Raw genomic sequence first — 23316 nt, 5'->3', positions numbered from 1 at the left:
TGAACTATAGCTGAACTGTCATTGGATTTATTCGACACTAAAACTGAAACTTTTCAGATGAAAAACAAAATAAAAATGTACTCTCAAAATGAACACTGATCCTAATCCAAATTCACAGACATAATGGCATTCTCGAAATCCTTTCTAACACTCACAATACGTTGCAAGCTTATAGACGCTGCTCTTTTAACTATAAAAGACTATAAAAATAAACATTGACATTTCAATAGGGCTTTGTACTACTGTGCAGTGCTCGGGCCCTAATAATTGTTACCGGTAATCGTAATCAAGGCAAAAGTTTTAAATAACTGATATTATTTACTTTACGTTGTGATGTTTTCTTTTTTTTCTATTATACTCACTGTTTTGCCTATTTCGCTGCCTTTTTGGAAGGATTTTGTCTTCGCTAGAATTGACTTTGCCTTGAATTTGATGTTATGTTTTTAGCTTTTCTTGTTCTTTATAGAGGGTATGCGCATGCATAAAGTGAGTGGCAAATCGAGTGGCAAAGTGAGTTTAGCGGCGTTTATTGTAATTTAACGCAATCAGATAGGACTTTTCTGTTTGGATGTATTGGCTGTCAAGGCCAGAAAGTAGTTTTTTTGACACAGTAAGCCCAGGGGTGCCCACACATTTATGACGTGAGATCTACTTTCAAAATGACCAGCTCAACAAGATCTACCCACTGAAAAAATAAGTGTACCATTGCAGAAAATAGTTTAAATATATAATGTACCTGGGGGGGCTTTGGAATAGGGAGAAATTATGACAGGCAGTTTCTGCTGTCAAAATATGTCCCCCCCGTATTTAACTTAAACGCCTAATGCATTCTCAATGGCAATAGCACAAACTTTGGCATGCTACTAGTCCTACATACTTACACCTAGAAACCCCATTCAAACCTATTTAGGTTCATCTTACGGTGGACATGTTTGCCTGAAAAGAAATCTTTGAAATGTTTCATAGTTTTAGAAATATATAGTGCAAGGACACTTCGACACCAACTCTGGGGGAGCCCGGGTTCGAACTGGCAACCTTGCAGTTACCATCCAGCCACTCTACCCCCTGAGCCACCGCCGCCCTGTTTAGTTTTAGTTTTACTATAGTTTATGACAGAATGGAGAGAGAAAGCTAAATTCATTGACAAAGTACATTTGGAATTTGTCACCCATCCTACACACCCTATAGTATTAGCCTGGCTAATAAGCCAAATGCCGGCAGGCAATCTTTTTTGCCAACGGCTGATTCGGTCTGGCTTATTAGTCAGGCTACTATAGTATAGGGTGTGTAGGATGGTTGCGCATAACTTCCGGGTACGATGATCAATGTATACCCTCTATTTGTTCTGTAAAGCACTTTGCGCTGCATTCTTTGTCATGAAAGCTGCTCTCTGAGTCTATAAATAAAGTGTATTGTTATTATTATATTGATTTGAAGCCATATCGCCCTCAGCCTTTGGTTGTGTTGTAGTGAGTAGCTGCGTTTGTCTTTTTTTTCAGTGTTGATTTCGTCGACTAAACTGACGTCAAATATGCATCGACTAACCTTTTCGTCAACAAATAAAAAAACTAGACTAAAATGTTAGGGAGGGAGAAGAGAAGAGGAGGAGAGAGGATTTTACGTTTGGTTGCACCCGGGTGTTGCACTCTGAAAGTAGCCGATCTACAAGCTCACAACGCGTCGCAGTGCGACGCGTTGTGAGCTTGTAGATCAGCTACTTTCAGCATGCAACAAAGTGTAAAACCTGCCTTTACGACGCCACGAAGGCCCGCCCCAAAAATACATTTTTGTCGACAGAATCAACTGTAGATTTAGCCGACTAAAATCGTATATTTTATCGACTAAAACTAGACTTTAGTTTTCGACTAAAGCTAAATAAAAAAAAATTGCCGACAAAATCAACACAGCTTTTTTTTCCCCCACCCCCCTCCCCCCACGTGCCTCAGGACTTTGACAAGCTGATGGACGCCATGAAGGGAGCCTTGGCCGAAGACCCGCGCTCCGCCTTCGTCTTCAACTGCTCCAACGGCAAGGGCCGCACCACCACCGCCATGGTCACTGCTGTCCTCACGCTGTGGCACTTTAACGTATGTACAGTATATCCACATGGTCAACGCTGCCCTCAGTCAGTACGGGAACCCCTTTTGGTGTTTTAAAGCATTATGTTATACTTTAGCTGTTGAAAAATAGCAGATCTACAAGCTCATAGCGCGGCACCGAGTGCCGCGCTACGAGCTTGTAGATCTGCTATTTTTGAAAAATGTGGGCGCAAATCTTTGAATATATATTCTTTCAGAATATATATTCTTTGCTTCTGGGGGGACCCTGGAACAACATAGATGGGGTCGGCGGCCAAAATACATATAATTCTGGGGCTCCTTGACATGAAATAGTTTGAGAACGCATAGTAGAAACATAGGTTTTTCAGAAAACCGTCAGGATTTAGAAGACATTTGTGGAATCGACCTCAGGTTAACCACTTTAACCATTATTTTAAGCTTTAGCTGTTGAAAAATAGCAGATGTGATGTGCCGCAAATCTTTGAATATATTCTTTCACAGCAAACGTTCCCTGGAACAAAATATTTTCAGATGGGGGGTCGGTTGCCGAATACAGTTAATTCTGAGTCCTTGACATGAAAATGTTTGACTTAAAAGATTTAGAAGACATTTTGTAGGCTGCACCTTTTTTGTACGCTATCGCCTGTCCAAAAAACATCCATGTTTTCGGAGATCAATAAAAAAATGATCGCGGCCGTGTGGGACTATTTCCAGTGCTTCTGATGAAAACGAAAGTATGTGCCCTGGACATGATTCCGTGTTCCTGGAAGTACGTCAATTTCATCGGTCTCGCTTCTTAAAGGGGCGTATAGGGCTAAAACCTTGGCGGTCTGAACCACCACTAGATGGTGCTGTTGGGCAGGGAATGTTAATGGCTTAAATGTCCAGGAAGTGTTGTTTTGTGAAGGGATGTTCTCTCTCTCCGTGCAGGGTTTTCCTGAGTTTGGGGACGATGAGATAGTGAGCGTTCCAGATGCCAAGTACACAAAGGGAGAATTTGAGGTAATTATGCCAACTTTATGGCTGTTAACACATTTCATCACATCAAAGCCAACCCTTGACTGCCAAGCACGGAATATTTCGTATGGTCTTTTCAGTGGTTTACAATAGATGGCGCTCTTCGCCAACGTATGAATAGGTTGCTAGGAGGTTGCTAGGAGACGGATACAACCGGACCTGTGCTCCGAGGAGCACTTTTTCTAGTTTTACTTCTACTCCACTACATCTCAGAGGAAGCTTGTGAGCTTGGAGATCAGCTATTTTCAAATACCTGAAATGTATATAGGATTGAAGTGGGTGATGCATGTTTTGTAATAATAATGAAAATCTACAAAGTAACTAGTAACTAAAGGTTTCAAATAATTGTAGTTGAGTATAAGTAAAAATACTGGAAACTGGATACTCCAGTAAAGTAAAAAAAGAATACTTAAAAATTGTACTACCTGGGACGCATCTGTGTGTCATATTTTAACATGGGGCTCCGTGGCCAAATACATATAATTCTAGGGGCTCGTTTGAGCACCACACCACTGATACGTGTTTTTCAGAAAACTGAGGATTTAGAAGACATTTGTAGAATCTGGTCTCAGGTCTCAATGGGTTAAGTACAGTAAATGGTAAATGGTGCATTTATATAGCACATTTATCCAAGGCGCTTTACAGAGATTGTGCATTACATTTACCAATTCGCACACACACATTCACACACCGATGCCGGAGGAAACCATGCAAGGCACCAACCTGCACATCGGGAGCAATTGGGGGTTCAGAGTCTTGCTCAAGGACACTTCGACACTAACTGGGGGAGCCCGGGTTCGAACTGCGAACTGGGAACCTTGCGGTTGCCATCCGGTCACTCTACCCCTGAGACACTGCCGCCCCATGTACTCGCAGTACTTAAAGTAAATGTACTAAGTAACTTTTACACCACTGCGTGTGTGCAGGTGGTGATGCGGCTGGTGCGCCTGCTTCCCGACGGCCACCGGATGAAGAGGGAGGTGGACATGGCTCTGGACGCCGTGAGCGAGACCATGACGCCCATGCACTACCACCTGAGAGAGATCATCATCTGCACATACAGACAGGTAGGAACTACATTACCCACCATGCACTACCACCTGAGAGAGGTCATCATCTGCACATACAGACAGGTAGGAACTACATTACCCACCATGCACTACCACCTGAGAGAGATCATCATCTGCACATACAGACGGGTAGGAACTACATTACCCACCATGCACTACCACCTGAGAGAGATCATCATCTGCACATACAGACGGGTAGGAACTACATTACCCACCATGCACTACCACATGAGAGAGATCATCATCTGCACATACAGACGGGTAGGAACTACATTACCCACCATGCACTACCACCTGAGAGAGGAGATCATCTGCACATACAGACGGGTAGGACAACAACAACCACATCTGGGAAGTGGGAACACATTCATGACCAGCTGAGTGGCCTTGTGGTTAGAGTGTCCTCCCTGAGACTGCGAGGTCGGGGTTCGATCCCCGGCCGGGTCATACCAAAGACTGTGAAAGAATGGGACCCATTATTACTATTATTATTATATTACCGAGTGCCCTGCTTGGCACTCGGCATCAAGGGTTGGATTTGGGCTGGTTAGATCAACTACAAATGATTCCTGAGCGCTGCACGGCTTCGGCTCACCGCTCCAAGAGATGGGGTCAAATGCGGAGAACAAATCTTCCATACAGCAATATTTGTGACAAAGAGTAGGACTTTAACCATTAACATTCGATGAAGGAAACATGGGGGGTAAAAATACAGTTTTTCCCCCTTTTGTTTTTGCCTCTGGGGAAAACCACCACATCCTTTTTCTTGTGTAGAAACAGGAACGCTACATGTGTGGTGCTGACAGATTCTGTCTTGAGAGATTATACAACAGCTGAGTGGTTAGTGAGCCTTCTGTACGTGGCAGCTAGAGGACCTGGCCTGGTTGTCGCAGGTTTGAGTCCAGGCCAGTAATGTGTCGATGTGTCCCTGAGCAAGACTCCTCACCCCTAATTGCTCCAAGTCATTGTGTGCGTGTGCGCGTGTGTGTGTGTGTGTGTGTGTGTGTGCGTGTGCGTGCGTGCGCGTGCGTGCGTGCGTGCGTGCGTGTGTGCGCATGCGTGTGCGTTGAAAACCCAGTGACAGAGATGCATAGTTTACTTTGCAATGCAGGCCTGCCTTGGCTACAGTTCCACATGCGCCCCGTAGAGGGCAGCAATAACTTGCTTCTGTATTTTGCAGACACTGCTGAGACTTTGGGGCCACGTGAATCATCAAACTATAATTAAGGCACTGATCTAAATGACTGCCACGAGTTGCTGTCAGCAAAAGAACGCTAAAGGTGCAACACAATTATTCTGATGTATTTATTATTATTATTATTATAAATCCCATTCAAGTGGGCTGTGAATATTTTGAAATGGAAAACAGCGGTGGTGGAAAAAGTACCCAATTGTTTGACTTCAGTAAAAGTATCAGTACTGCAATGTAGAACTACTCAAGTCAACTCAAGTCAAAGTGGGGAATTCAAGATGCACTTGGGGTGAAAGTACAAATGTTTGGCATCAAAATGTACAAAAAATGTCTTCTACATCCTGACAGTTTTCTGAAAAAGCTATGTTTCTGTCAGTCGTTCTTCGATTTTTCAAAAATAGCAGACCTACAAGGTCGTAGCGCGCCACTCGGTGGCGCACTATGAGCTTGTAGATCTGCTATTTTTCAATAGCTAAAGCATAACATAATGCTAACACCAAAAGGGGTTCCCGCCCAAAATGGGTTAAAGTACCAAAAGTAAGAAAGTACTCACTATGCAGAAATGTCTCATTTAAGTTTTCAAATGCATTCAAATCTTTTGAAAATAGACGATCTACAAGCTCACAATGCATCCCTGATGCAACGCATTGTGAGCTTGTAGATCTGCTTTTTTCAAATGAATTGCCAAAATGTATATAGTGTGTGTGTATATGTGTGTAATCTATGTTGTTTGTAATAATGATTAAAGCAACTAGCAACTAACGTTTTCAAATAAATGTATTGGAGTTAAAGTACAATATTATTTGCCTCTGAGATTTAGTGTGGAAAAGTATTGGAAATTGGAAATATACTCAAGTAAAGTACAAATACCCTAGTTACTTTCCACCACTGAGATAGAGGATGGAACAACATTGATTGCTTGTGGGATTTTGAGAATTCACTTTTCCAGTCGAGTCTTGTAAACACACTGGAACTCATGGTAGGATGAACAGTGAATGGTGTATAGTATTAGGGGGCTTGATTCAGACGGCTTCCTTTGTAATGGTTATGACAGAATTGGAAGAAAAGCAACATATTTCCCCATCTGGGTCCTGATAGAGAGAACCCACGTCTGACATCACTGCCTCTAGAGCACACTGGGTTCCCAAGCACTGGGTCGGCACCCATGTGTGGGTCGCAGACACATTTTTATGGGTCCCTATATATATTTTTTTTTTTCGTTTCCTACATTTTGTTTTTAATTATTATTATTACATAACATGACCCGAAAGAATAAGGTCACGAATACAAGCGGTCGAAATGATTTTCTTTGACGTGTGGCTGGCATCTCCCTTAGGGATAGGGTGAGAAGTTCAGTCACGCGAGAAAGACACAGAGTAGAGTCGCTGCTTCTTCGCTTGGAAAGGAGCCAGCTTAGGTGGTTCGGGCATCTGGTTAGAATGCCTCTCAAGCGTCTCCCTAGGGAGGTCCTCGAGGCACGTCCCACTGGGAGGAGACCCCGGGGCAGACCAAGGCGCAGATGGAGGAAACACATCGACTCACTGGCCTTGGAACGCCTCTGGATCCCCCAGTTACTAATGCCCCGCGACCCGACTACGGATAAGCGGTTGTAGATGGATGGATAGATGCGTATTACAAAACATTTTCAAACCCCCGATGAGAGGTTTCCACCCGATATTTACTCACAATCCATAATTATAAAAAAATAAAATCAGGTCTCGACATTGAACGCTCCACATGTCCCAGGCTCTTCTCCCTTGTTCTGGCTATAGAATGAACTTCCCATTGCAATCAGAACTGCAGACTCACTCCCAACCTTCCGCCGTAGTCTGAAAACGCACCTCTTCAGACATCTTAGCCCGCAGCACTTGACATAGCACTTGCCCTAGCCTCGGCGACCGTACAGGCGTACTCAAAGGCTAAAATGATGTAATTTTGATTACATAGCATATTATGTAGACAGAGCATTCTATAGTGTATAGTACTAATAATTGTACAGATATTCTACTGTTAGCTTACTTTTGATCCTGATGTATTTCATGTATTACCATGTGTTGTTCTTGCTTACTGTAAGTCGCTCTGGAAAATGTCTGCTAAATTGTAATTGTTTGGGAACACCTAACTGCCCCGGTACCTTTTGCTCTGTTTTAGCCATTTGTAACGACAGACCATAATATGTGTGTGCGTGCGTGCGTGCGTGTGTGCGTGCCTGCGTGCGTGTGTGCGTGCGTGCGTGTGCGCTTGCAGCAGCCTAGCCTTACACGACACGGGCTGGAGGTACGCAGCCCCGTCTCCACAATATCAATGGAGCTCATTGTCCTGAGAGCAGCTCTGTCTTTCTGCCTTATTTCCTCTCGCCTCTCTCTCTCTCCTCTCTCCGGCTCTCCCCCTTAAGCTGCATTCACACTGGCAGCTACAAAGACGCCGGCCGGCTACCGTTCTTTTTTTCAATGGAAGCCATAGCGTCATGAAGATAAAAAGATACAGCAGACGTTTGTAGCTGCTACAAAAGCTACAAAGCTGTACAAAAAGGTTGAGCTGGCGTCAACTTCTGTGACAAAGCTACTAAACTAAACTAAACTAAAACTACAAATATTATGCTGTGTAGCTTTGTATGGACGCACCATTTAGCCACATTTAGACCTGAGGCCGATTAAGGCTTTCTGAAAAACCTATGTTTCTATCTCAGTGGTGCTCAACCTTTTTCATGTCAAGGACCCCCAGAATTATCTGTATTTGGCCGCGGACCCCCATCTGAAAATATGATGTTCCAGGGACCCCCCCAGAAGCAAAGATTTGAGTTAAAAACGTTAGAATATATATTCAAAGATTTGCGCCACATTTTCACGATTTTTCAAAAATAGCAGATCTACAAGCTCGTAGTGCGGCACTCGGTGCCGCGCCATGAGCTTGTAGATCTGCTATTTTTCAATAGCTAAAGTATTACATAATGCTTAAAACACCAAAAGGGATTCCCGTCCAGGATGGTCGACACGCAGTCGCACACCACTGACCATAGCCGACTTGTAGATTATAGAAGTGTAACTCATGCTTTTAGTTTTAGTCCAGGCATTTTCTTAACGCCAAATCGTGGGCCCACCTCAGACAAATTGTTTTGTTTTTATCATAAATTTCTGAATGGACAGAAGGTTGTAAGGAATTGTGTGAAGGAATAGTTTAGAAAAATGACCTAAAGGTGAGATATGTAGTGTTGCATCCAAGAACTGCATGTAAGAACAAAATGTATGTCTTGTTCTGGGGCTAAAGGGTAGCAGTTGTTTTGTTGTTGCCTTGGTGTTCATACATGCGAGGTTCTTTGTTGAGGGCTCCTCCTATGTCCAGCTTTTATTGTGTGTGTGCACAAACTTTGTCCTACACAAACATTAAATTCCCATTGACAATTAATGGAAGAAAACACAAACATTGATATGTTCTGTGTCGTTCTCCAGCCCCCTCGACCAACAACGCTGTGTTAATGGGTGCTAATGGACCATTAGCACCCATTAACACAGCGTTGTTGGTCGAAGCGGCTCTTCACTTGGCGTGGAAAGACATCGCTATCGCTGCTTGTTCTGCCTGCTATAGTCAGGAACTGTTCCGTCTGCTTTGTGACAAACACCACATCGGCTGTAAATATCAATCTTTGCGTATTGACCATCTGTGGCGTGGCGTGGCGTGTCCTTTGTGTACCCAATACCTGAGGCCGATTATACAAAATGCCTTCTAAATATGAGATTTAAAACATTAAAAAAATACCAGATGTGTACAAGCCCTGCAGTAGAACTGTTCTAATCTAAATCCTTAACAGTATGGAGAACCTATGTTGATATAGCTATAGCTTTAGTGGTGTATTAATACCCATCAAACCACTGCAGCCTTGCCATACTATACTGTCTTACTGGTGGTCTCTGTCTTCATAATAAGCAGCTCCATGGTTATGGGACCATGAGATGGGTTGAAGAAACGCTCCACCATCCACGACATGCTGGCTGCCAACGACTACACTACAGTTATGTGCTGTGTTACATAAGGCCTGATAAGACCCTAGATGGCATTGGCCAAGGCTGGCTTCTTCCTAGCTTCCCAAAGCAGTAGAAGAGAGAGATAGAGCTGCATAGTTCATATCGTCACTGTCAGGTTAGAAACCTCTCCTCTCCATATTATTCTTCACTTTTTATGGGTTTTTTCCCCCAGAAAATGAATGCCCAACTTCAGTGGTTCTCAAACTTTTTCATGTCAACAAGGACCCCCAAATGAACACCATTTGAAGAGATATGCCAGGGACAGCCCAATAACAACAGTTCTATTTCATACCTACTGACCGCCAGAGGGGCGGTGTTTTCAACACCTGGATATGCATCACGCGCTCGCGCATTGGTCGAATATTAATACCAACACTGTCACTCGTGACCCCCTGTGGGCGTGAGCCACCTATATAGGTGCCCAGTTCACAGGGTTCATCCTCTTTCATCTTTTCGCCTCGAAAAGCGCAGGTCGTTGAAACTAAACAGCTACGCTACTGTGTCTCGAAACCAACGCGGTTGGAGCCATATATATATGGTTGGAGCTACCTTGTGTCCTCCAGAGACACGCGTGGTTTGTTTTCACGGCTGGGGTTCCCCCCCGTGCGTTCGATACGGACGTTCGACAATATTGTCATTGTGAGGTAAGTTTGAAGTGACAGACAGTCACAGACTGCAGCATTTAGGGTGATTTTCGCCCCGCCGCTGCTGCTGGCGTGCGTTCTGTAGCAACGGAGTGTTTCTGTGAGCCAGCTCGCACGTGAGTATACTTATTACTTTCTACTGTTGTTTGACAACGCGTGTGTTTAGAACCAGCGCCGCACGTCTGCGCGCTGTGTTTGTGCTAACGTTAGCAACGAGAGTGCTCTTCGCTTCACCGCTATCGTTGTAGCTGGATACTACTGGGTTTACTGGTGGTGATATGACAAACTGTCCCGTTTACTAAAAAGTTACGATCCTGATGCGTACAGAGTGATTTGCGCTCTGTCGTTTACCACCGTATTGCAGTGTGAGGACTGCTACGGTGTGAGTATTGTATTTCTGTTTGGCTAATTGCTCTCGTAGTTTGCATTAGCATAGGCATTGGCAGTGCTTTTGTTCTGCTGCCTGCCAGTACCACCGTATTTCGCAGTAAGGCTGCTACAGTGTGGTTATTTTTTGTTGTATTTGGTTAATTCATTCAACGCCAAGGGCTGATTTGATTTATTCCTTATTAATTGCCCCATTGTATTGGGTGTCAATATAGACACAGAGTGCTTTACACTCTGCTGCCTCCCACCGTATTCCACCGTGAAGGCTGCTAAGGTGTGAATACTTTGTGGTACTCGGTTAAACTCATTCAATGCCAAGTGCTGAGTTAACTTATTTTTTTATTAATTGCCCGTTCTATTGGGTATTAATATAGGCTTTAAGAGTGCGTTACACTCTGCTGCCTGCCACCGTATTTCAGCGAGGGCTGCTACGGTGTGGAGATTTTTGTCTTGTGTATTTGATTACCTCATCCAACGCCAAGTGTTGATCTAACTTATTCCTTATTAATTGGCATTAATATAGGCTCTGAGAGTGCGTTACGCTCTGCTGCCTGCCACCGTATTTCAGCGAGGGCTGCTACGGTGTGAATACTTTTGTGGTACTCATTCAATGCCAAGGGCTGATTTGATTTATAGACAGAGTGCTTTACGCTCTGCTGCCTCCCACCGTATTCCACCGTGAAGGCTGCTACGGTGTGAATACTTTGTGGTATTCGGTTAACTCACTCAAGGCCAAGTGCTGAGTTAACTTATTTCTTATTAATTGCCCCATTGTATTGGGTGTCAATATAGACACAGAGTGCTTTACACTCTGCTGCCTCCCACCGTATTCCACCGTGAAGGCTGCTAAGGTGTGAATACTTTGTGGTACTCGGTTAAACTCATTCAATGCCAAGTGCTGAGTTAACTTATTTTTTTATTAATTGCCCGTTCTATTGGGTATTAATATAGGCTTTAAGAGTGCGTTACACTCTGCTGCCTGCCACCGTATTTCAGCGAGGGCTGCTACGGTGTGGAGATTTTTGTCTTGTGTATTTGATTACCTCATCCAACGCCAAGTGTTGATCTAACTTATTCCTTATTAATTGGCATTAATATAGGCTCTGAGAGTGCGTTACGCTCTGCTGCCTGCCACCGTATTTCAGCGAGGGCTGCTACGGTGTGAATACTTTTGTGGTACTCATTCAATGCCAAGGGCTGATTTGATTTATAGACAGAGTGCTTTACGCTCTGCTGCCTCCCACCGTATTCCACCGTGAAGGCTGCTACGGTGTGAATACTTTGTGGTATTCGGTTAACTCACTCAAGGCCAAGTGCTGAGTTAACTTATTTCTTATTAATTGCCCTGTTCTATTGGGTATTAATATAGGCTCTGAGGGTGCTTTACGCTCTGCTGCTTGCCACCGTATTTCAGCGAGGACTGCTACGGTGTGAATATATATATATATATTTTTTGTGATAGGCACTGGGAGTGTGTGTCGCTCCACTGCTTTATCTCTTGCCATCATGAACAGCATCTGTAAATGCTCGGCCTCGCTGAGTCCGAACGATGGCCATGATATGTGCCCGAGCTGTCTCGGCATCGCCCATCTGAAACAAGCGCTGACGGAGGAGGCTTGTACCAACTGTGGCAGCATGCCCTATGCGGCGAGGGTTGCAAGGCTGGCTGCAATGGAGAGTCCGCTTATCGACCTACCTTGCTCAGGAATGCCCACCCTGTTGCCTGAATGCCCGGTGAGGGATCGCCGTAAACGCAAGGTTACGGGGGCAACGGCCGCGGGCTCAAAGAAGCCCAAAGTAGCCACTGTGGTCAAAGAAGCCACTGTCACCGTGGTTGACCCCATGGCTCACAAGGTGGATACGTTGGCCTCTGAGTTTGCCCAGATTAAGGCCCTCCTGCTCAACCTGCAGCCTTGTGCTCCTACCGCCGATACTCTGGCTCCAGTGCCTCGGCACCAGGGCGGAGATGACCACAATGGTCATGCCAGTGAGAACGGAGAGCGGGAGGAGGATGCCATGTCCATTGCAGCCTCGAACTCCCTCTTCACTGGCACTGATGCAGATCGTGATGACCCGGAAGAGGACGAGGACGAGGCACACTCGCCCAACCGCTCAGAGACGAGCTCTCTGGGGCCGGAGGTGGATGCTCCTCAGATGCCTGGGCACGACCTCTCTGTGACCAAGCAGGCCATCCTGGTGGCCTTGTCACGACAGGGGCTTGACACCCCTGTTAATACGGCCCCAACTCAAAATGCCTTCTTTAAGGGCACTGAACGGCCTACGTCCTTCAATGTGCCGCCCTCTGCGGATTTCATAAAGGAGCTCCAGTCGTGTTGGGGGGACCCAAAGTCTAATCTCCACTTCTCACAGGACTGCAGGGCCTTGTCGGCCATGGAGGATGCGGCCACATTGGGTTTGAACCGCATGCCTCCAATTGGTGAGACCGTTGCGTCCCTGGTAGTGTCCCCGGACGAGGCCCTCAGGCCGGATGCTCGTTGTCCACGAGCGCAGTGTAGAGTTACGGACGACTACCTGACTAAGAGCTACGACACAGCAGCTCGTATGGCGCGTCTCGGCAACTCTCTTTCCCATCTTGTCCTGGCCCTATCCCAGTCCCTCCAGATGGCGGGGGCTGATGCCCAGACACAGAGCCTGAGCGACTGTTCCCTCAGGGCCTTTGCTTATATGTCCAGGGAACTTGGCAGACTGATGTCCACTCTGACCATGGCCCGTCGCCAGATATGGCTCGCCCAGGCCCCATTGTCGAGCAGATGCAGAGAGGCGCTCCTCAAGCTGCCCGTTGTTCCAGGGGCGGTGTTTGGGCCCGCAGCTCAAGAGGCTCTGGAACGTGGTGTTCAGGCAAGGAAGTCCCGGAAGCAATATTCAGACCTGCGTCAGGGGTCTGGCAGGTCTGCCTCCCGGGCTGGCAGATACTCGGGTCCTTCCTACCCAGCAGCTGGTGCTCGAGGTGCTCGAGGTTCCTCGGGAGGCAGGCGTTCCTTCCCTCGGCAGGTCCAACCCCAACAGAATCCCCTGCAGCCTTCCTTTCGGGCACCCACAGGCAGGGCGCCTAGGCGTGGGGCCTCTAACAGGCGTTCCTCCGGACCATCTACGGCCCGGGGGAGTCGGGCTTGACCCCCCGGACCCAGGCCCCAGCAGGTTCACCCCACAACATCTCAGCCGCTGGGAAGCCTTAACCCCAGACCCTTGGGTGCTAGCAACGCTATCCGAGGGTTACAGGGTTCAATTCAGGCGTCGGCCCCCACCATTCAACGGGGTAAGAATGACCGTGGTCGACGACCCACTGAGGTCTCGGGCCCTCAGTCACGAAATCGCAGAGCTCCTACAGAAGGGAGCCATAGAGAGTGTACCTGGTGCAGCTCAGCTAAGAGGGTACTACTCCTTTTACTTTCTTGTTCCAAAGAAGGATGGCGGGCTTCGGCCGATCCTCGACCTCAGGCAGTTGAACCAGTACCTGAAGGTGTTTCGTTTTCGGATGCTGCGCACGGTGGACGTTCTCCAGTCCGTGTCAGCCAACGATTGGTTCACCAGCATCGATTTGAAGGATGCTTATTTCCATGTGCCAGTGGCACCACATCACAGAGAGTTCCTCCGCTTTGCCTTCATGGGGCAGGCATATCAATTCCGGGTGCTCCCGTTCGGTCTCTCTCTCTCCCCCCGGGTCTTCACCAGATGCGTGGCAGCGGCACTTGCCCCGCTGCAAGCCAGGGGCATGCGGATCCTCCCATATCTGGACGATTGGCTTCTGTGCGCCTCGAGTCGAGAGAGGGTGCTCTGCGACACGTCTGCCATTCTGGACCATGTTGCACAGCTGGGACTCACGGTGAATTTCACCAAGAGTTCTCTGACTCCCCGTCAGGACGTGGTGTTCATCGGCATTGCCATCAACTCGGTCTCAATGAGAGCTTGCCCCTCCCCGCGGCGGGTGGACGACATTCTGGAGCTTGTCTCCCGTGTCCAAGGGGGTACAAGGTTGACGTATGGCCTGCTCCTCCGGTTGCTAGGCATGCTGGTTGCTGCATCCACAATCGTGCCCCTGGGACTCCTTTCTTTGCGCCCCCTGCAGAGGTGGACCAACGCCTTGGGCCTCGACCCCAAGAGGCACCAGAAGAGGCTTGTGAGGACATCCAGCCAGTGCCGGCGGTTGCTGGAACCTTGGAAGAAACGGCAAGACCTTTGCCGGGGTGTCGTCTTGGGCTCAATACCCTCCCGCCGGGAGGTTGTTGTGACGGATGCGTCCCTCTCAGGCTGGGGGGCCGTGTGGAATCACAGAACTGTCAGAGGGGCCTGGGGCCCTCGGCAGAGACATCAGCACATAAATGTACTGGAGCTCCATACAGTGTTTCTTGCCCTCAGGCATTTCCTTCCTGCCCTGGAAGGGAAACATGTCCTTGTCCGGACAGACAATACATCAACGGTCTACCACGTAAACCATCAGGGAGGCGTCAGATCCAAGCAATCCCTGCAGGAGGCCCAGAGACTCCTTCGGTGGGCGTTCCCTCGCTTTGCGAGTCTCAGAGCGGTGCATCTCCCAGGGCTGGACAACCAGGCTGCAGACCTGCTTTCACGGGGATGCCCTCCTCCGGGGGAATGGAGGCTGAATCCCTCAGTAGTTCGGGAGGTATGGGAGAGGTTCGGGAGAGCTGGAGTGGACCTGTTCGCTTCGAGTGCGTCGACGCACTGTCCTCAGTGGTTCTCCCAGTACGAACCGTCCAGCCCGTTGGGGCAGGACGCACTGGCTCACCCCTGGCCTCGGGACTGTCTGCTGTATGCATTCCCTCCACTCCCACTACTCAAGCTCATACTGCACAGGATAGCCACAGACGGGCACAAGGTGCTGCTGGTGGCGCCGTACTGGCCTGGGAGGGTTTGGTTCCCCATGGTCCAGCAACTTCTCGACGGGACGCCTTGGCCTCTGCCATCGAGGCAGGATCTCCTCTCTCAGGTAGGGGGCCGCATCTGGCACCCCCGCCCGGACCAACTTCGGCTCCATGTTTGGCCCCTGAAGGGCCGGACCTCCTACTGAACTCCTGTGACCAGGCAGTTGTCCGCACCATGCTCAACGCTAGGGCGCCCTCCACTAGGGCGCTGTATGCGAACAGATGGAGGCTGTTCTGTGGCTGGTGTGAAGAACAATGTGTGGACCCAGCCACGTGCTCTGTGCCGGTGCTGCTCCGCTACCTGCAGATGCTGCTGGACAAGAGTCTTCAGCCCAATACAGTGAAGGTGTATCTGGCCGCCATTTCAGCCCGGCATGTGCCAGTCGACGGGCGTACCCTGTGGTCTCACCCATGGGTGGGTAGCTTCCTGAAAGGGGCCGTTAGGTTGCACCCCCCACACGTCACCCGAGTGCCTTCATGGGATTTACCTATGGTGCTGGAAGCCCTGTGCTCGGCACCTTTCGAGCCGCTGGAGCGGGCTGACCTCAAGTGGTTATCAGTCAAGACTGCCTTCCTCCTTGCCATCACATCCGCCAAGCGGGTGGGGGAGCTCCACGCCCTGTCTGTAGCTAACGAGTGTGTTAGGTGGGCTGCGGACGGGTCTGGGGTCACACTGTGGCCCAACCCCTCTTTTCTCCCCAAGAGGATCTCAACCTTTCATGTCAACCAGCCAGTCAGGTTGGCAGCTTTCACCCCGCAGCCGGGAGCGGAGGGGCTACTCCCTGCCGCTGGGTTGTGTCCCATCCGGGCCCTGAGGCAGTACATCGCCATGACGATAGACTTCCGGAAGTCAGACGCCCTCTTCCTGTGCTATGGAGGGCACAGAAAGGGGTATGCCGTCTCCAAACAACGACTTTCTCACTGGGTGGTGGACGCCGTTTTACAGACCTACGAGCGCCGGGGGTTGCCGGCTCCCCCTGTGAGGTGTCACTCAACTCGGAGTGTCTCCACCTCCTGGGCCGCACTGAGGGGTGTCCCGCTGGCCGATATCTGTGCTGCAGCGACGTGGGCCTCTTCGTGCACATTTGCCCGCTTCTACAGGGTGAATGTGGCCGCCCCTCATCCTGTGGCGACGGCAGTGCTGTCCGCTTATTCGACCTGCAACTGAGGTTCGGTGAGTGCAGGTTCCTCGTGACCATGTTGGTATGAGTCATCCAGGTGTTGAAAACACCGCCCCTCTGGCGGTCAGTAGGTATGAAATAGAACGCAAGTTATGCATATAACTATGGTTCTATGAATACCGGATGACCGCCAGAGTTCATTGTCACTCGGAATCCCGACGAAAAGATTTCATGAGGATGAACCCTGTGAACTGGGCACCTATATAGGTGGCTCACGCCCACAGGGGGTCACGAGTGACAGTGTTGGTATTAATATTCGACCAATGCGCGAGCGCGTGATGCATATCCAGGTGTTGAAAACACCGCCCCTCTGGCGGTCATCCGGTATTCATAGAACCATAGTTATATGCATAACTTGCGATTTTCACGGCTCTAGCAGTGATTCTCATTTTCTCAACCATTTTCATTTCAAGGATGACCCCCAGTTTGACATGCATTAGGCTACGGAGTCCCATTTAATGGCATGTCTATCTCCGGGACCCCAATTTATATTGTAAAATCTATCGTTAATTTAACTCTGAGAGTGTACAAATGGAGTCGGTTCCTAACCATCTATTATTTAGTTCGGGACCCCCTGGAACTCCCTCAAGGACCCCTTGGGGGTCCCCGGACCCCACTTTGAGAACCAGTGGCCTACTTGATCATACTACAGCGTCACACAAAAGCGTCAAAAGTATAGCAGATCCACAGGCGACGCGTTTCGAGCTTGTAGATCTGTCACTTTTTGAATTTGAATAAACAGTTTTGGACACATGAGGTTTCCACCCCGACCAGAGACGACAATGTGATGGCTAACTCCAGTTCATCACATTTATGTAGCACACTATGACCAGTCTCAATACAGACATAGCTATCTACTTCTCTCTCTCATTCAATTCAATTCAATTCAATTCAATTCAATTCAATTCAATTCAATTCAATTCAATTCAATTCAATTCAATTCAATTGGCTTTATTGGCATGAGAAAGGTCTATAGATGTTTCTTTTGATGGGCATAGAAGGCCCTTCTTGCCTTGTCTCTCAGGTCCTTTACAACTTGGTTGAAGTTCCCGGTGCTGCTAATGTTAGGTAGTAGTTTTACCGAGGTAGGTAGTTTAAAAAAAAAATGGGATTGTATTTAGGAAGAATTGATGGTTTTGGCGTCTGGGAGAATTTGTGTAGGAGATCAAGTTGCTGCTGTGGTTCTTCCTTGGTTGGAGACAGCAGCAGCAGGTCATCTGCCAAAAGTAAGCATTTGATTTTTGTCTTTGCCAAGGGGATGCCTAGAGCTCTCTCTCTCTCTATCTCTATCTCTATCTCTCTCTCTATCTCTCTCTCTATCTCTATCTCTATCTCTATCTCTATCTCTATCTCTATCTCTATCTCTATCTCTATCTCTCGCTCTATCTCTCGCTCTCGCTCTCGCTCTCGCTCTCGCTCTCGCTCTCGCTCTCGCTCTCGCTCTCGCTCTCGCTCTCTCTCTCTCTCTCTCTGCCATGTCCTCTTATTATAAGCGACTTTGGGCTTGGTTTTGCTGTAAGGTTGCTTGTAAATATTGGAAGTTGCGGATTTGTGTTCTTAAAAATCAAATTTCAAAGTGAAACGTATACATACAGCACAACCTTCTTCTAATGGCGTTTAATGGGAAAAGGATCACCCAATCTATTGTATAGTATACCAGTAAGACGCCAATGAGTGCGAGAAGCGACTTTTTAGTACATTTGGAAAGTGAAAGTGGCTGTGTCCGTATTGAGCCAATAAAAAAAGGGAGAGGAGAAAGTTGTGTGTATCACCTCACTCCCACTTCCACTCTTCCCCTCATGTAGCCTCGTTACCCCCCCCCCCCCCCCCCCCAACTCCCCTCCTCCTCCTCCCCGACGAACGGTGGTTGGAAAATGTTTCTTTGATAGAGAGAAAAATGTATTTACACTGGGACCTGAACCAGGGCACGTTCCCAGAGGGGACAGTTTTTGGGGGTGGGGGGGAGGGGGGTGGGGGGGAGGGGGGCGGGGGGGTAGATTGGCTGTTTTGCTACTTTTGACATAGAGTTGTAGAGCATTGGTTGGATTTCAACCAGTGGTACTTGAGGACCACTGGTTGGTCCCCAGCTAAATGATGGACCCTTATAGATCTTTAACTCTGGAGAGTGTAAAATGAAACCAAATGCACTTTCTGAACCACCTCTCTGCATAAACCCCCTCCCTCCTCCCTGGTCGCTGTTTGCTTCTCCCCACCTCAGAACCCCCCTCTCGTTCAGGTTTGGACAGGTGGGTGGGTGTGGGTGTTGGTTCGAATCCCAGTTGTTGCACCAGGAACCCCCACTCCCCCAGAGGTAAAGATTTAAAAACAAAAAAAAAAATCTTAAACATTAACGGGACCGCAGAAACATTATCTGTATCAACAATGTCATTATTACAGCTCCTGTCTGTTTTGAATGTGACTCAAATAATTTAAATAATAATGACATTAATATCCTTCGTTATACCCTCGTACTGGCTCAGAATATTTACTGTCACGACACAAGTACGTATTTTTCCCTCTGGACACACACACACAAACGCACACAAACACACACACACGTGTGCATACACGCGCACGTGCGCACACACACACGCACACACGCACACACACACACACACGCACACGTGCACACACACACACGCACACACAAAGCGAAGCGACTGTGCTGCTGGCTGGCGTGCACGAAGGTGAATCATGCCGTGTGTATGCGTGTCCGCGCAGAAAGGCCCTCACGGTTTGGACGGGGCAGTGGAAAAATATTTTCAGAAAGCGGAGAATGCAGTGAGCAGGGTTTCTACTGAGAGGGGGGAGTAAGGCAGCGAGCAGGGTCTCAAACCGGGGTCCGGGGGTGTTCCGGGAGCCCCCCCCCCCCCCACCAGTTAACCCATTTAGGCCCAACGTCGAAATAAAAAAAAACGTTCGCCCCGAAAGAATATATATTCAAAGATTTGTGCCGCATTTTTACGATTTTTCAAAAATAGCAGACCTACAAGTTCATAGCGCGCCACTCGGTGGCGCGCTATGAGCTTGTAGATCTGCTATTTTTCAATAGCTAAATTATAACATAATGTTTAAAACACCAACAGGGGGTTCCCGCCCAAAATGGGTTATATGGGGTACATTTAGTTCCATGCGTACGCCCTGAGTTATGGAGGGTCTGTGGCCCTAATGCATGCCAAACCGGGGGGTCCTTGAAATGAAGTCGTTTTTCGAGCAGTGGTTCTCAACCAGTGGTCCCGGGGACCACAAGTGGTCCTTGAGGGGTTTCTGGGCGGTCCCCTGCATGCAGCTAAATGACGGAGAGAGTTGGTATAACCAAATGGACCCTTATTAGATCGATAGGTCGATCTGGTTTCATTTTGACTGAAACCTTCAGTTATAAAGCAGTGGTCCTCAACCTTTTCAGGCTGAGCCCCTACAAGCCCCCTGAGCCCCCTAACATTATAAATAGGGATCCCCCCCCCCACCCTGACAAGCACTTTGAATTGTAGTAGTTGAAGAATTGCATTTAGTTTGACTCGGTTTCACAGATAAATATTGTGAAAATATCTATGAGCTGGTAGATCGGCTATTTTCACAACGCTTGCCTCTTATGTAACTGTAAATTTGACCGGTTTTTAGAGCATGGTTTTGATGCAGCATTCTTTTTGTCAGGTATTAAAAAAGGTATTAAAAGTCTGTCTACTGGGGACCCCCTAAAAATCATGTGGGGGACCCTGTCCTGGGGGTCCCGACTCCCGACCCACAGGTTGAGAACCACTGAGATACAAGCGGGGGGGGGGGGGATACGTCCTTGGAACATGCACGGCACCAGGGGGAGGAATAGATGGCGAGCCAAAGGCCAGGGTCGGGAGGGTTTAGACGAGAGAGGCCCGAGGATGAGACGACCACAGCATACTGGCAGACCTTTGCTTCATTTTCATTGAACCAAAGAAAAAACTAACAATGTTCGGTGTGGGTAAAGAATGGAAGACGTGAGAGAGACGGACGTTACTGAATAGGGCCAGTACTGTATATGTTGCCGCTGCCAGGAGGAAGCCCTTGTACTGTACTATATTACCTTGGCGGGTCTCGTGTCTTAACGCCACATGTCTGTGTTGCAGTGCGAGACACAGCGTACATTTAGAACAGGGGTGGGCAACTTTGAAGATGGAGAGGGCCGCTATAGTTCCACACTCACTCCAGAGGGACATTATAGTTCCACACTCACTCCAGAGGGACATTATAGTTCCACACTCACTCCAGAGGGCCGCTATAGTTCCACACTCACTCCAGAGGGACATTATAGTTCCACACTCACTCCAGAGGGACATTATAGTTCCACACTCACTCCAGAGGGACACTATAGTTCAACACTCACTCCAGAGGGACATTATAGTTCCACACTCACTCCAGAGGGCCACTATAGTTCCACACTCACTCCAGAGGGCCACTATAGTTCCACACTCACTCACAGAGGGACACTATAGTTCCACACTCACTCCAGAGGTCCACTATAGTTCCACACTCACTCCAGAGGGACACTATAGTTCCACACTCACTCCAGAGGGACATTATACGGTAGTTCCACACTCACTCCAGAGGGCCACTATAGTTCCACACTCACTCCAGAGGGCCACTATAGTTCAACACTTACTCCAGAGGTCCACTATAGTTCAACACTTACTCCAGAGGTCCACTATAGTTCCACACTTACTCCAGAGGTCCACTATAATTCCACACTCACTCCAGAGGGCCACTATAGTTCCACACTCACTCCAGAGGGCCGCTATAGTTCCACACTCACTCCAGAGGGCCACTATAGTTCCACACTCACTCCAGAGGGCCGCTATAGTTCCACACTCACGCCAGAGGGCCACTATAGTTCCACACTCACACCAGAGGGCCGCTATAGTTCCACACTCACTCCAGAGGGCCACTATAGTTCCACACTCACTCCAGAGGGCCGCTATAGTTCCACACTCACTCCAGAGGGCCACTATAGTTCCACACTCACTCCAGAGGGCCGCTATAGTTCCACACTCACTCCAGAGGGCCGCTATAGTTCCACACTCACTCCAGAGGGCCACTATAGTTCCACACTCACTCCAGAGGGCCGCTATAGTTCCACACTCACTCCAGAGGGCCGCTATAGTTCCACACTCACTCCAGAGGGCCACTATAGTTCAACACTTACTCCAGAGGTTCACTATAGTTCCACACTCACTCCAGAGGGACACTATAGTTCCACACTCACTCCAGAGGGCCGCTATAGTTCCACACTCACTCCAGAGGGCCACTATAGTTCCACGCTCACTCCAGAGGGCCACTATAGTACCACACTCACACACCCACACTCTGGGGCACCCGGGCCGCCAGCTGACCATGTATGATTTAGAACGAAGGCAGACATCGATTTATCTTCGCCCACTGACCGTGTGTTTTCCGTGCTGGGCAGGTTCTGTTGTTGTTGTTGTTCCGTGTTGTTGAAGTTTCAACGTGAATATCGTGTGTCTGCTGTCCGTGTATATTGTTTTTAAGGGTGTAGGAAAGCAGCGCAGTGATTGTAACCGGGCCATCGCATCACAAAAAGTAATAATAGATGTCCAAAATCGATTAACTCTCAGGAAATGTAAATGGAAAAAAGAGGGATCAGGGGGATCTGAAGTGGTTATTATTTAGTCACAAGCTCTTGTTAATACTTTCCATTGATTACATTTTCATAAAAACCTCCACAGAGACTTGATTGGCATGACATTATAGACAGAAATATTCAAAACATTCTTCCAAAAATAGCAGAAATGGCATGATGCAGCTCTACTCTAGCTCACAATGTGCATGTCGAGACGACCAGAGCTATTTTGGCATTGCACTGGCATAACGATGATGCATAAAACTAACACAACTTGTTTATGGAAAAGCATAAAAAAAACTATGAACCGCAGAGATGAACGGTTTCTTCTGCCCAAAAACGATGGTATAATGAGACTTATGGGAGGCTGTTGATTTTGACAGCAAATTTTAATTTTGAGTCATAGTCTCTTGAATAGTTTTCATTTAGTATCATAAGATATACAGTTGATTTATTCTACTAAAATGCATTTTGGCGGGACTTGATGCCGTCGTAATGGCTGATTTTACACTTACAAATAGCCGATCTACAAGCTTGTAGATCTGCTATTTTCATCATGCAACCAAGTGTAAAATGACTTATACTGGATCTCTTGTCTACTATAGTCCCTTCCTAACATTTTTTGTCTAGTTTTTATTTGTTGTCGAATTTAGTCTTAGTTTTAGTCATCATAGCTTAGTTTTCATTTGGTTTCCATTTAGTCTTCGTCGGTGAAAAAAGGTAGTCGACGAACATTTCTTTGTCATAGTAGTATATTAGTCGCCGAAATCAGCACTGCGCGGCTGCGGTGGTGGTTTTGCGTCCTTCTCGGGATCACTGCGCGTGCTCCTGTTCTTCAAGGCCCCTCCGTGTTTACAGTCCTCCTCTCTTTTAGTATGCCTGCTTGACATAAGTGGGCCAATTACAACGCGGAGTTCTGCGGACGGCGCCAAGGGAAACACTGGCGTAAAAATGAACCCGGCTGAACCAAAGAGGCAGGTTCTTCTGGACTGTAGCGCTGGAGGTTAGCCCTCCTCGCTATAGCCCCGTGAAAGAGGCCCTCTCAGTTCTATACAGACACGCGGCACAGAGCGCTCGAGGGAAGGCTGGTGGGTGGGTGGGTTATGAGAAGGAGGAGGAGGAGGAGGGGGGGTTAGATGTTTTCATTTCTAATTCCCAGCCTCTCACATGCCCCTGCCAACTGTAATATTTGCGGCGGTCGGTGCCGTCGACGAAACGACTTTATTTTGGA

The 23316-nt window shown here is 48.0% G+C and overlaps 1 protein-coding gene across 2 annotated transcripts in view; it reads left to right on the top strand.

The window, feature by feature from the left end:
- The window catches only part of pald1a (phosphatase domain containing paladin 1a), a 137290-nt gene that overhangs the window by 63589 nt on the left and 50385 nt on the right, over nucleotides 1-23316 (top strand). For both annotated transcript variants that reach the window (XM_079493080.1, XM_079493079.1), the window contains 3 exons: nucleotides 1947-2087; nucleotides 2991-3062; nucleotides 4004-4144. In XM_079493080.1, the coding sequence (XP_079349206.1) occupies nucleotides 1947-2087; nucleotides 2991-3062; nucleotides 4004-4144 (354 nt within the window). The remainder of the gene's footprint in view (nucleotides 1-1946; nucleotides 2088-2990; nucleotides 3063-4003; nucleotides 4145-23316) is intronic.

The sequence above is a fragment of the Electrona antarctica genome (genome assembly GCF_951216825.1).
Source record: "Electrona antarctica genome assembly, chromosome: 22".
In the NCBI taxonomy this organism is placed as follows: domain Eukaryota; kingdom Metazoa; phylum Chordata; class Actinopteri; order Myctophiformes; family Myctophidae; genus Electrona; species Electrona antarctica.
The sequence above is the reverse complement of the archived record's forward strand: the minus strand, read 5'-3'. Positions and strand labels throughout refer to the sequence as shown.